This window comes from Canis lupus, chromosome 14 (genome assembly GCF_048164855.1).
Source record: "Canis lupus baileyi chromosome 14, mCanLup2.hap1, whole genome shotgun sequence".
NCBI classification, from domain to species: Eukaryota; Metazoa; Chordata; class Mammalia; order Carnivora; family Canidae; genus Canis; species Canis lupus.
In genome coordinates, this window is record NC_132851.1 from 37,028,651 (window position 1) to 37,043,084 (window position 14,434).

The 14,434-nt window shown below is 43.7% G+C and overlaps 1 protein-coding gene across 1 annotated transcript in view; it reads right to left on the reverse strand.

The window, feature by feature from the left end:
• TRAPPC9 (trafficking protein particle complex subunit 9) overlaps nucleotides 1-14,434 on the reverse strand; it is a 544,505-nt gene that overhangs the window by 515,025 nt on the left and 15,046 nt on the right. The window contains exons 3-5 of the mRNA XM_072774632.1: nucleotides 12,717-12,862; nucleotides 9,698-9,826; nucleotides 1,087-1,113 (exon numbers count right to left, since the gene is read on the reverse strand). Coding sequence (XP_072630733.1) covers nucleotides 1,087-1,113; nucleotides 9,698-9,826; nucleotides 12,717-12,862 — 302 coding nt within the window. The remainder of the gene's footprint in view (nucleotides 1-1,086; nucleotides 1,114-9,697; nucleotides 9,827-12,716; nucleotides 12,863-14,434) is intronic.

Consider the following 14,434-nt stretch of genomic DNA (forward strand, 5'->3'; position numbering starts at 1 on the left):
TAGTGGTCACCACACTAAAATTCAGTACTTTCCATCAGGCATAACTAGTCAGATTGGGCTCAGCAACTTCTATTGGCCAAATACCAATGCTTCCAACATCGACTTAATTGTTCATCTCTTTCAGCTGGGGGAAGGGGGTGTCCTTCAGTTCTTCAGCCCATCCCCAAATTATTTTCTCATCACCAATTCAAGTCTCCTGAAAATAAAACAAAGCCATCTGTTTTCTTTCCTCTATACATTCCATAAACCCTAATAGGAAAATAGCACCACTGTATGTCAATTATATCTCAATAAACTAAGGGGGAAAATCAAAAGAAAGGAAGAAAAGAAAAGGAAGGAACGAACTATCACAAAACATCAGTTTAGAGGAAGAATTTGACACAGATGTTAGAAGAAAAAACTGCAAACCTGAAGCAATTTCATTTAAGAATGGAGATACATGATGAGATGAAAGTAAATGCACTGGTCACAAAGCATTTATTAATGTGACTATCTGATTTCTATTCTTCAAAAGAAGAAAGGTTTTCATTTCTTTTTATTTACCTTTTTTCATTGATTCTAATTAACCCAGAAAATAACAGAGCTCATTATGAAATAATTAGGCACTGCAACAAAAGAGATTTTGCTATATTAATTACAGAAATTAAGAAAGGAAAACCCACCTCTGGAAAACATACAAAATTCCTTTCTGTTAAGAACACATATACAAAATACAGTAAAGAATTCAAATTCATATTGAGAGGGCATAAACCACAAAATCAGAGAGGTCATTACTATGAACAAATTCAAAATTAACTGGACAAGCATGCTCAATGCATTCAAAGAATTTTAAATCATTGCAAATCATTCACTTAACCATGCTGGAAGAAGAATTTCCCTCTTCAACAGACAACATAAATCAATAGGGTGCCCCATCAAACAAGGACTAAACAATAATCAGGTTTTTAACAGTTCTGATTTAAAGTTACTTAAATCAGAATGTTCCAAAGATCACAATCCAGAAATTTTAACCATTCATTCACACCACCATGAAACAAGCACTTAAAAAAAAGGAACCAAAAGAAACTAAGCACATAGATCATGTACCTGGATCAATGAGAACTTCTTGTGCCCCTGGAAGAAAGAACAGATTATGGTCTTTTATTTGAAAAACAAAACTTCTTTCAAAGACAACTACTAATCACATTTCATGATTCACATCGCCTTGCAAAGTCTGAGGCACTTGTATCTGATCAGAAATGCAATTCTGAGTGACAGTATGTCACATGTTCAGTGCCTTTTTGCTTTAGAAGGAACGAAAGAACAGCTGCCATTACTAGTACTCTAAACAAACTGTGGAGGGCCTCTTGACTCCTGCCCTCCCACCCTCCAAGCGCATGTTCCTCCACTCTCCTTAATCAAGTATGAGAATTGCTTATTCCCACAGCTAAGCCAAATGACAAAGGAATAGTAATTTGTTTGTGCAAATATATGCCCACAGCTTGGAATGAGGGCAAAGTTACTGGCAGGTCATACGGAATTTAGCTCCACTCTCCTGAAATCTCACACTAACACACTCACTGAATTACTGGATGCTTCACAAACTAAGGATTTCCAACTTTTAGAAGGTACAAAACAGTTAAATTCATTATTATCAAGAAGCTTTGAAAACCTCAATCATCTGCTAAATGGCCCAAATATCAATGAGATCCAATTAGCCTTCTCTGTAGAGCGTAATTTCCCATGATGGCAAAACACACCTTAAAAAGTACTGGTTCCAAGACTTGTGTTTATTATTAGTTAGGATCATTTTTAAGCATGTTAGCAAGATTCAAAAAGGTATGTCCCAATGACAGGCATTCTTATTGAAATAGCATATTTATATAGAGAATAAGTCCCATAATCCTATTATGAGCTATTTTCTGCATTGCAATGTCTATATTTAAAGGCAGACAAATAAAAATCACTGTAACATAGAAGCTGTGAGTATAATAAACAAACAGGTGCTTTCTATTGAATACCAACTACACACCAAGCAGAATGCTTGAGAGCCACTGCGTGTGATCCTCAGAGCAGCCCTGCGTAGACAGGGATGATTAAGCCGCACCACTGATGAGACCAGTCAGAGGAGCCAGGAACATCCCACCATTACACTGCCCATGCTGCCATGCCCTGTGACAGAGTGGATAGATCTGCCCCGAGGGGACATTCAGCTGTGTGGACCCTTGGAGAATTTGGGGTTTCCAGATAACCCTAGAAACTTTCTGTTCAGTGAAAAACCTGGTCAAATATACTACACAGTGCCACATCTGTGAAATAAGGAATGTGACTGGAGCTTTTTTCTGCCTCTGCTCAGAGTCATTATCATCATCATCAATTATTTGACCTCTCAGCACATCTAGTGATGAACTGGGCCCCATACCAAGTGCACTCCGATTGCAGAGCTTTTAAAGTTCTCTTATTCAATGTGTAAAAATCTTCGTCTCGTGTCTCACACAGGCAGCCGACTATCACTTCTCACTGGTGTGGACGGACTGCCTGAAACAACCCTCTTCTGCCTTTTAAATTCCCTTCATCTAATCCAATAGGAGTCGGTAAGCCACATGGCCTAGATAGTTTTTTCAAACAGCAAAGGAAAAGCTCAGCTGCCAAAAATGGACAGCTTTTTACCAAATGGACTTTAACATCTAATTAGACTTCCTGGCAGCCTTTTATTAGCTCATTTCTAGGCACTTAATAGTTTCTGATTGGGAAGAGGAGCACATGTACTTTGCTGTCCGTTATCTGGCCTACTCAGGAGGCCTCTTGTCTTAGGTGTGTGAGGGGTGGGGAAATAATGGGTGCTGTCTGAAGAAATCACACAGTGGCAGAAAGGGTGTCCTCCAGCCAGGTCTCTAAGGGGTGAAGTACCTTGACGTGCTCGGAAATTTGATTATCGGCATCACCAGGCTCCAATGGACTGATTTTCACATTAACCAATACCAGAAGACTAATAATATAAGAAAAGTGGAAGTTGAACTTATCAATGTAATAGAAGGCATAATTATCAGTCAGACCAAAATATCATAGTTCAAAAATCAGCACAAAAATTTCTCCTCAAAGGCCCAATCTCAGGCAGGAGGTTATGCAGTGAGCACGCACACAGCAGAGCTGGAAGGGGTTTTCCTAGGTTACCTGGGACGACATTTCTGTTAGAGACAGACCTGCTGCGTAGATGAGCGATCAAGGCTGATCATGGTGCCTCTCACAGACAGGAGCCAAGACAAAACGGTCAACTCCCATGTAACTCTCCCTCTGCCACCTTTTCTAGGCTGGCTGAGCCCTGACTCATGGATAGATGACCCTCGTGGGTCTACAGACAGGATGACACCCCCAATCGCTTGAAGCCAATCTCTGGGAGCCAAGCCACACTGCCAGGGTTTAGACCCCTGCTCTGACACCTGCTAACTCTGTGAGCTTGGTCAGGTTGCTTACGCTGTGCCTCAATTTCCACATCTGCAAAATAGGGACAATAATCAAGGCTATCCTGCTGGGTTGCTGTGAGAATGAAAGGATTACACCGGTTTGTGTAAAGTGCTGAGAATTGTGTGTAGCACGTTCTAAGTGCTAAACAAATGGTAACTATTAAGGTGATTTCACAAACCTCTCTTCTAATCATCTTTCCTACTTCCTTGTTTTCCCATTTACAAGTTCTTGGGGAGCACCCTACTGCTCCACCCCATAACTTGTGGAAAGTAGGGGGAAGGGGCCCCTTCCTCCCCACTCCTCTGGTTTCCATGAGGAGGGCTCTCCCCAAAACACTCCTGACTGTGTGCCCCGATTGTCCTCCTCACTCAAGTGGCATGATTTCCAACTTCAGGATGTTTGGGAGGTGAGCTGCATATGGAAAACCCTTCTCTTTCCCTGGGTGCTGGCCCACTGCAGGGTGCTTGGCTTCCTACACCCTGAAGACAGGGGCAGGTCCTCTCCTGGGAAGGCCTGCTGCAGCCCAGAGCCCCCTGGGATGAGCGAGTCTCTCCAGCTCTGAATACAGTATGACTTGCCCATTTTCCTGCGTCCCTAAAGTTCATGGAGAATGGGGCTTTATCAGTAATAAAGGGGCCATTTGTCTCCACCTGCCTCCTCTTCCATCTCATCTCCCAGTTGGCTGGTGGAGAAAATAGGAGTGCGATGATTGGGCCCCCTTTAGCCCTAACATAGGCTAATGGACAAAAAGTTCTGTGACTTCAGACAGGTCTGGGTGACCACATAACGGCCCTATCTCTGTGCTGCTGCGAAAGCATGAGTGCAGGAACTGCTGACCCTCCTCAAATAGCTCACTCATTTCTTAACTGCATCTTTCTTCATAAAACCATCATTTCATATTTTAAACCCTTAGTAATCCCCAAAGACTATAAAATGATGGCTCTGTGCAGAATAATAGCTGAAGTTCATGAGCTCTTTTATGAGATAACCACTGTGCTAAACACTTTACATAATTTCTCTCTGATCCTCACAATTCTCCAAAGCAGACATGAGCACCCTTGTTTTTCAGATGAGGAGAAAACTCAGGAAGTATTGACTCAAGTTCACACGGCTAAATGGCAGCGTGCACACTTATACCCAAGTCAAAACATGAGGCTTGGGCAGCCCCGGTGGTGTAGCGGTTTGGCGCAGCCTGCAGCCCGGAGTATGATCCTGGAGACCCGGGATTGAGTCCCATGTTGGGCTCCCTGCATGGAGCCTGCTTCTCCCTCTGCCTGTGTCTCTGCCTCTGTGTGTGTGTGTGTGTGTGTCTAGAATAAATAAATAAGATCTTTAAAATAAAAAAATAAAATAAAATAAAACATGAGGCTTGGTCCCTGCAACCAAATCACCTCCTCACTGATGAGCGATCAGGGAACTCACAGTTCTTCAGACTCAAGGCACTCCAGAGACTGTTTCTACTCTTTTATGAAATCATGGCTGACTGGTTTATTATATTGGAAGAAAAGTCCAATTTCATCATTGTTCACGCAGCACACCTGAAATTTTCACACTGAGATCACAGAAGAAAAATAAGATATAACTGGAACACCAAGACATAATGGACAGTGTACTATTCTGAAGCATTAAACAAAACAAAACAAACAAAAAAAAACAAATTAAAGGAACACTGGTTAAGTCTTCCACAAACAGGAAAATTAAGACTTTTCGAAGGTACAACAGCGCCACCTATGGCCACAGAAAATCTTTCCAAGTTGCTGGAAAAGGTGCAACAAAAATTGCCTGCATGCTAAGAAAAGATCAGTAAGGTTTATAAAAATAGGATGCTCGGAGACCTTACTAAAAGCTGAGCTAGCACATACAAAATTCTGCTGTAGGAAAGGGATGGTATTCAGCACTTAATGTGGAATCTTAAACAAGACATAGGCTCATGGAAACGAACCCTAATGAGAAGGGATCTTGGGTGTCTGGTCCAACCTCTTCATTCTCAGGGAGACTGAGACCCAGGGAATCGTCCTTCCACCCTCAGTAGCAAAGCCTACTCCGAGTCCTGGCATCTTGCACTATACCAAAACCTAGCAGAGTTCTATGAGCCTGTATGCATAAAAGTCACATCTGTGTTTTTCTAATAGTAGGTAGTCTAGGTGTCCTGCAAAATACTTCCGAAAGAGCCAGTAAGTATAAATCATACAACTGTGTTGAAATACAAAAATGTTTATTTACATAGTAAAACAGCATGAGTTCCCCTCTTTTATTCTATTTTTAAAAAGTGACAATGTTAGGATGCCTGGGTAGCTCAGTGACTGAGCATCTGCCTTTGGCTCAGGGTGTGATCCTGGGGTCCTGGGATCAAGTCCAGCACTGGGCTTCCCTACAGGGAGTCTGCTTCTCCCTCTGCATGTGTCTCTGCCTCTCTCTCTGTCTCTCATGAATAAATAAAGTCTTAAAAAAAAAAAAGTAACAATGTCAAATCAACATTTTGACTTTTTTAACCTATTAAGAGTACAGAAAAAAAGCAAAATTTTCTTCACTCACAAAAGAGATAAGTTTATTCCCTGAAAACAGCTCAACATCAGTTTTTTGTAATATATTGGCTATGACCAAATTCCTAGTAATTTAAAGGTTACTTTTAGTGGATGATTACATGGTGATATGAATTCCGAATTGTAAAAATATACATCTGTACAAAAAAATCAAGTTATCTAGCTCAAGGCAATTTGGCTGTTCCCCATCTTACTAGAATGACACCAATCTCATCAAAACTTCATACTGCACTGAAGAATGTCACCGTATCCATATCACTTTAAATCATATTCATATTATATGATATGCATAAACATACTGAACATGCATCAGAAACAAACCACTCTGTTCAGTATACAAAGCTGATACTTCTAAATAATCTATGGTATTTGTGACAGCAAATGTTTCCTGAGCACCTCCTAGGTGCTCTGTAGACAAGGTGGCAAATTCTCACAATCACATAAATTAAGCAACATTATTCAAATTCCACAAATGAGAGGAAATATACTTGGGCCATAAAAAGCAAGTCTGACAAGTCCCAAGTCCCATAAAACCTACATAATCATCATTGGAAAGAAAGGAGTCTAGATTGTTACTTTCTCTCAACATTCACTAACTTAATCTTTTCTTTCATACTCATGACTACATAAAACCAATTCGGTCTTTATAACTTTCTCTCCCAACAAGCATCACCAGAGAAAAACAAGTACTAAATCATTAGCAACCGCTGGATTTTCAAAGCCCACTTCTCTTTTGCACTGTCATCATTTTAATGTTTCATTTTTAGTGCTTACAGAGTTAAAACTAAAATACTAACTTCTATGCTGTTGGCTGAGACTAAATCAACTGTGAGAGCATACAATTTCAATCTATGGCCCTCCAGCTCATAGTCTCACTGACATCTCTTCTTTTAAGGTCACATGAGGCTGAGATCCCTAAAGTCTGGGATTGATTAACTCACCAATGTTCAGAAAACCAATCAGAGGGAGGCCAGTTATTGCAATAACAGAGCACATGCCACACAGTCAAACCAGCCTGGGCCCCAGACCTGAGTCGGCCCCCACCAGCTGCATGAGAGGGGGCCAGGGACCCATCTCTTTCAGCCTCAATTCTCCACCTGCACAAAAGTAACACTGATGCACCCTCCCACACCTGCCCAGGGGTAGGATGCAAGGAGAGAAGGAGCACAGCCATTGGCTATGCAGGTGCTCAATAATTTCATGGCTATCATGATAATGCTAATGATGGTGATAATTAATAAGCTAAAACAGACAAAAGAGTAGAAGTAACCACAAAGAAGAAACATCTACAGGTCAAAAAGCATTTCTTTTCAGATTGCCTGCAGAATATCCTATCGATGTTTTTTAATAAACCAAGTTTTGTCCGTTAATTATAGACTTACAGGTTCATTGCAAATCTCCAGGAAAAAAAAAGAATTTGTGGCCTCTAATTTTTTAATACTAAGAAAGTTTAAAAAATAAAACAAAAGGAGGGGATCCCTGGGTGGCTCAGCGGTTAAGCATCTGCCTTTGGCCTAGGGCGTGATCCTGGAGTCCCGGGATCGAGTCCCATGTCAGGCTCCCTAGGTGAAGCCTGCTTCTCCCTCTGCCTGTGTCTCTGCCTCTCTCTCTCTCTCCCCGTGTCTCTCATGAATAAATAAATAAAATCTTTAAAATAAATTAATTAATCAATTAATTAGATAGATAAATAAATAAATAAATAAATCAAAAGGAGAACAAAAGCAAAAGAGCAGGGGACTACAGAATTCTTTTGAAACTACGATAACTCAGTGTTAGGAAGGCAAACAATGTCCTTTTCTCAGAGGACATGTGCTGGAAAACCACATAGCCAGGGTCTGAGCTGTCAAGGGTCCTCTAACCAAACTTGCGAATTCAGATCACCAAGTCTTAAAGCTACCTAGCACTCCACACTAACACTATGGTGACATGGCCGCTAACAGTTATCCAGTCCTCTATGTGTCATCTCACACACCTTCACAGGAACCCTAGAAGGGAAGTGCTCTCACTATTTTCCCCGTTTTAGACATAGAGAAACTGAGGCACCAGAGATTAAACACTGCAGGTCACATTAACAGTAAATGACATCTGCATTTATACTGCTGAGAAAGGCACTCAAGGGAGAATCAGCTTGTCTGGTCTTCACCTCCGAGAGCACATGCCATACACCCCTGTGGTAAGACGAAGGGGCTGCAAACAGACAATCCTGAAGTCACCACCCAGGATAAAACAACACACGATACCAAGCACGGTGACAGACCTGGACCCTTCTCTGCATGGAGGGCAGGAAAGTGGGGCCAGCGTGCTCTGTTGGCCCTCGCCTGGGCTTCACAGCACCACGTTCCCATAGGCTGTCTCCAAAGGCAGGAGAGCCTGGGCTTTTTACACTCTGCGAAGCTAAATAAAGACATTTCTCTAGAGCAGACAAAGCAGTTTTTCAAAAAAAGTTTAAACCTTTTCTTTGCCTACATTCAGCAAAGAGGAAAAAGGAAACATTTCTCTAAGAAGTGTCTAGAGTCTCACTAATCACATCAGTAGAACAGTCTCAACACATTATAACTCTTCAAATCACAGGGGAAACAGCCACCTCCAACAAAAGGCACTCCCAGAGAGCACGGGAGCAGGTCTTCTCAGGAGGAAGTAAAGCCGAGTTGGGGAAGGAGGTGGAGCCCCCACAGCAGGGCCAGCAGGACCACAGCCAGGAGGAGGCCCAGCGGTGGCACAGCCTGCGCCAGTCAGCGTGCAGTCAGTGTCCAAGTACAGGAGAAGGAGGCACGCCCAGCCTCAGACTCTACATCCCTTCCTTGCTCTACCTTCCCTTCACATAACTGGGGGACCACAGAAATCATCAAGGACGCTGTGCTGCAGAAGGATAAAACGTCTTCCAGAACCATGACAGATCCGCCTAAGCAGTGCTACAAATGGTGCACGCGGACTCCGGCTGCGCAGCCACAGTAAACCAGCTCCTAAAAGGTATGTCTGTATTCTCTGCTGGTCATGGGAACAGGTATAGCTCAGGGAGCAACACATTCAAGCCACTTCCCTATCCAACACACATTAACTACCACGGGCTTTCTCTTTGGGGGAAAAGGTGCAAAACGTCTCCTCAATCAAAACACACCTAGCAATTGTGTGTAAAGCCTTGACCTCCTTATTCTTTGTTCTTATCTTCATGACGGAGGCCATCATTCATTCATTACGGGTCAGAAGGGTCAAGTTCATTCAACAAGCACTTGTGAGTCTGCTCCTCCAAAAAAGATTTTTTACTCTTCATTGGTGCTGACAAACATAAGCAACTCAAACTTAACTTATTAAGAGAACTTCATCAAACCGGAAATTAAGGAACAGCCCAGGCTCTGACTTAGCTGTTAAAGTTGACATCTCAAGCTGGCTTCCCTAAATACACAAAAATTTAGAAAAAGATGCAGACACAGAACCTCAAGGTCAGTCTACCAAGAAACTTTATTCAAGTGTTTCAGAAATCAACCAATCAAAAAAAAAAAAGGAAATCAACCAATCATTGCAATCCGTTCATAGTAAGATTCCATAAGATCAATATCCAACAAAATCAGAAGAAAATGTCTCATGCAAGATTTCTGACTCAATATATTTTATATTTTATTTAAACATTAGTCAGGTTTAACTCAGAGGGAAATGTAAAAATTTATCACCTCCATAAATGAGTGCAGATGGGAGGAAAGTCCAGAGCTTACCTGGTCGGTGTCTGTTGGCTGCTTCAGCAGGCAGTGAGCTGCCCTGGAACCTTCGAGCTCCCGTCTCACCCCCAGTTCCACCAGGGTAGTGATAGATGACAGAAGCCGAACACAACCCTTCAAGAGCAGCTGGGTAGGGGAAAAAGCACAATCAGTAAAGTCAGTGGCCTATCATGAGCTCAAACTACATTGGCTAAGAATGATCTGAACAGTCTGATTATGTAGAAATGCCAATTTCCTCCCCGACCCCCAAAAAAATTTGAACCTACAGATCACTGATTTTGCTACAAACAGGAACATGCCACCCATGACCTTTCCTGTGAGCATGCCCAAGCTGGCCACACAGAACACTCTCAGGAAACACAAGGCCTCACTGAGAAGCTGGATACACACGTGACATGTGCCAGCCTCCTTGTCTTTTTAACCAAGGGTTTAGCACACACCACGTGGCAGGCTCTGTGCCAGGCTCTAATGCTACAGAGCTGGGTGGCAAAAAATGCCCTGGATTAAAAATACTCAAAAATCAGACCAGCAAAGCGGGTCCACAATACCCTGTCACATCACACACCCTATATGCATTTGATTCCCTTGGAGCAAACACCTGTAAGCCTGTCTCCTCGCCCAAGGCAACCACATTTGCCTAGAGTACATTTTGTTCTATGGTGGGCAGTTGCAGCCTAAGAATCTCAGGCTGTGCCACAGGCCTTAGACGTTAGGCTACAGTGTTCGCCCCTATTACGGCAGCGATCCTCATACATGTTGGTCTAAGCACCCCTCAACACTGAAAAACCACCAATGATCACAAAGAACTTTTGTTTGTGTAGGTACAATCCACAGATATTTACCATATTTGAAAATAAAACTAAAAAAAAAGAAGATGTAAATGTGTGTATCATTTCTTTTAAAATAACAATAAGCCCATCACGTGTTAAATTTTTATGAACGCTATTTTCTAAAACAAAACTATATGCTGGAAGAGAGGCCCTGGTTTACATTTTTACAAATGTCTGTTACGTCTGGCGTCTGGCAATACGAGTGAGCCTGATGCTCCTGTCTGCTTTGCATTCAATCTGTTACGATGCCACGGGTCACGGCGCCCGTGGGAAAGTGCACTACAGGTTCATGAGAGGCTGCAGGAGGAAGCGCAAACAGCACATAGCACGGGCCAGCTGCACACCCCCTTCCTCAGGAACCCTACCAACCCAGCTAATGATTCTGTGGGCCCCCCACGCAAGTGGGAACCATTCTTTTCGGGTAAGTGCCTGCTGCAGGGGCCCTAATGTTACAGCTCACTGGGGTACAGATATATTCCACCAATCAATCTTCAGCCTCTTTAAGAAACCTAATTCTGAAATGTGAGTCCATTTGTCTTTAAGATTTTATTTATTTATTCACTAGAGAGAGAGGCAGAGGGAGAAGCAGGCTCCCTGCAGGGAGCCCGATGTGGGACTCAATCCCAATCCCGGGACTCCAGGACTCCAGGATCACACCCTGAGCCAAAAGCAGACTCAGACTCAATCGCTGAGCCACCCAGGCGTCCCTGAAATGTGAGTCCATTTTAAGAATTTCTTGTATTTAACGTGTCCTATAGCACGTTGCTAAACTTCTGTTAAAGAACAGACGTCATTACTTCATTCTGACTTGTATGTATAAGTACCTGACAGGTCCCCCAAATAACCTTTCGAGGAACGAACGCTATTTCACTCCTTACTCACACATTTATTTAACAGGCATTTCTGGGACATGTACAATAAGCTGGATTATGGACACACCGACCATACCTCCCGCTTCACCCCCAGGAGACGGTCCCTGAAGGGAAAACACATGTAAACACACAATTCCAGCACAAAGGGCAAGCTCCATAACAGGCAGGGCTCTGTACAAGACACCACAGGCACCCACCGCCTGCAGGGGTAAGAAAAGGTCATCCTTTGAAGTAGGTTTTTAATTCGTTTTTTAGTTTTTTAAATTGAAAAGTGAGTCACATACCATAACCCTCACCCACTGAAGAGTGTCCGACTCACAGGTGTGTAACCATCACCACCGTCTAATTCCAGATTGTTTTCATCACCCCAGAAAGAAACTCCATAGCTACCAGCACTCACATGCCCTTCTACCCAGCCCCCGGCAGCCGGTCATCGGTACCCTGCCTCGTCGGGACATTCCAGATGAGAGGTGGCCCTTTGTGTCTGTCTCCTCAAGACTTCAAATGGTGTTATCAAGGCTCGCCCATGCTGGAGGGGCACCCATGCTTCCCTCACATCCGTATCTTTCATTTACTGAAGTACAGTGTACAATATGCGTACAACACACTGATTCGGCTGTTCCCTACGTGACTCAGTGCCGACCACAAGTGTAGTCGCCATCTGTCACCACACAACAGTATTACAATATTCCTAACTACACTCCCAGTGCTGTCACCTTCCGAATTTTCGCATCTTAATAACATGCCACTGAATGGATATACCATGTGTGGTTGATCCATCCACCAGCTAATGTACAAACGAGGCTTTGAAGAATGAGAGCAAGAGGTGACTAGGTTGGAGATGGCATTCTAAGCAGAGGGCAAGACGTGCTTAAAAACAAACCCAAGGGCAGCCAACCGTGGCTCATGGGTTTAGCGCCACCTTCAGCCCAGGGCGTGATCCTGGAGTCCCAGGATCGAGTCCCACGTCAGGCTCCCTGCATGGAGCCCACTTCTCCCTCTGCCTGTGTCTCTGCCTCTCTCCCTCTCTCTCCTCTCTCTCTCTCATGATTAAATAAATAAAATCTTTAAAAAAAAAAAAACAGAGGAACAAGGAAAGGAGCATATTGTCAAGGAAAGTGCATGCAGGCAGGTGGGGACGCGGCAGCAGACAAGGAGGGAGCGTTACCCCAGAGGACCCCCCACAGCAACCAGATGGCCAATTGCTTCTCCTCCCTCACCTTTCATTTTCAGAACTATTTTTCTATGCTTTCTCTTATTTTAAGTAACAGTTGCTATAATGACATATCTGACATCTTCATGAGATGATCTTACCTCCAAGCCACAAAAAGTCATTCACCGAGCGGAGAAGTTCCACGGACATGTGGTAATGTACCAAGGAGTCCTGCAGCATCCCGGCCTGGAGGCACAAATCCCCCACATGCTTGCGCATGCGCCCTTGGCACCGCTTCTTGTAATGTCTAAAAAATACAACGCATGGAAATGTGTCATTGCTAATGCACAGCTTCTACCCCCAAAGCAAACTAGCTAAGCACTAGTCAACCCTCTCACTACAAAAAAAGTGCTACGAAGGCAATTTTAGGCTCTGTGACTGAAAGGCAGCAACTATCATCGCCAGTGAAGGAGCTGGAATGGTCCCGACTTCACAAACACCTGCCAAGTTATTTTCTAGAGATAATAGGTCCATGTGACTTCCACCATGCATTTCACTTAGACAATGTTGGAGTAGGATTCTCCTTCGCGAATTTTCCAACTGTAACATCGGCACAAGAAAGTTTATGTTCCAGCTTTTTAGAAAATCAATTATCTTCTACTTTCTTAACTTCGAACCTATTATTATTTTATAAAGAGAGCTATGCTGCATATCATAAGCCAGCCACTTGGCTTCTGCATACAAGACCTTTATCTTCACTCCTTCAGAGCCAGCTCCAATCATGTCTTGAGGGCTGGGGCCTGGGCCATCACCAGCAGCTCCCTAAATGTTGGCGAGGGTATGCGATTAAATAATGCCAAGGCTTCTCTCGATCAACTCAGAAACCAAAGATACCGCATCACAATCCTCCTTTATCATTTTTAAATATTCCTATTCTTTTGAATATTAAATTTCTTAAAAGATAAGTTGTTTTGTTTTGTTTAGTTTTCAAGAAAAGTAGCCGCTGTATTAAATTTTCTCTCACTGAGAAAGCAATCACATCAAGAATAAAAACCCCTGGGCAGCCCCGGTGGCTCAGCGGTTTAGCACTGTCTTCGGCCCAGGGCGTGATCCTAGAGACCTGGAATCGAGTCCCGCGTCATTCTCCCTCTGCCTGTGTCTCTGCCTCTCTCTCTCTCTCTCTCTCTCTCTTGCTGTGTGTCTCTAATAAATAAATAAAATCTTAAAAAAAAAAAAAAGAATAAAAACCCCAATGGAAATCCAAAAGACGTCAAGTTTCTAGCTGAATGAATGCTACTGACAGACCTCAATACAAAGTTCAATCTTTCCAGATCTGACTCTAATGAGCTCTATAAACACTCTTGCTGCCCTGGAATTCAGTGCTTCTGTTCCCAGTACTGGGTGAACTAAGATCATCACGTAAGATGGGGAAACAGAGAAGAGGAAACGCCCGAGGCAGTGTGAGGATGGCCCCCCAACAAGCCCTCCCTGTAGGAAGACACCACACCTATCCTGCCCTGCCATCCCCACCCAACACCTTCAGCCCTCTCCCGCTAGGTACTTTCACTCCATACCCCCTGCCCGGCCACATCCCTGCTACCTCATACACACCCCCCCAGGGCTTCCCAGACCATAAATCTGCTTAGGTCACTCCCCCACTTCAAACCCCCCCCAAGGCTCCCCAGCACAGTTCTAGCCCCCCTCCCACTGCCGCTCCACTCTACAGCCTCACACTACCTGCCTCCAACCCCAGGCTCCCCCACCCCCCACCCTGCCCTCCTGCCTCGCTGCTTCACACTCTCCTTCACACTCTCCTCCACACTCTCCTCGGGGCTCATTTCCACTGTCAGCTTCTCAAGAAAGCTTCCCTGCCTCCTGC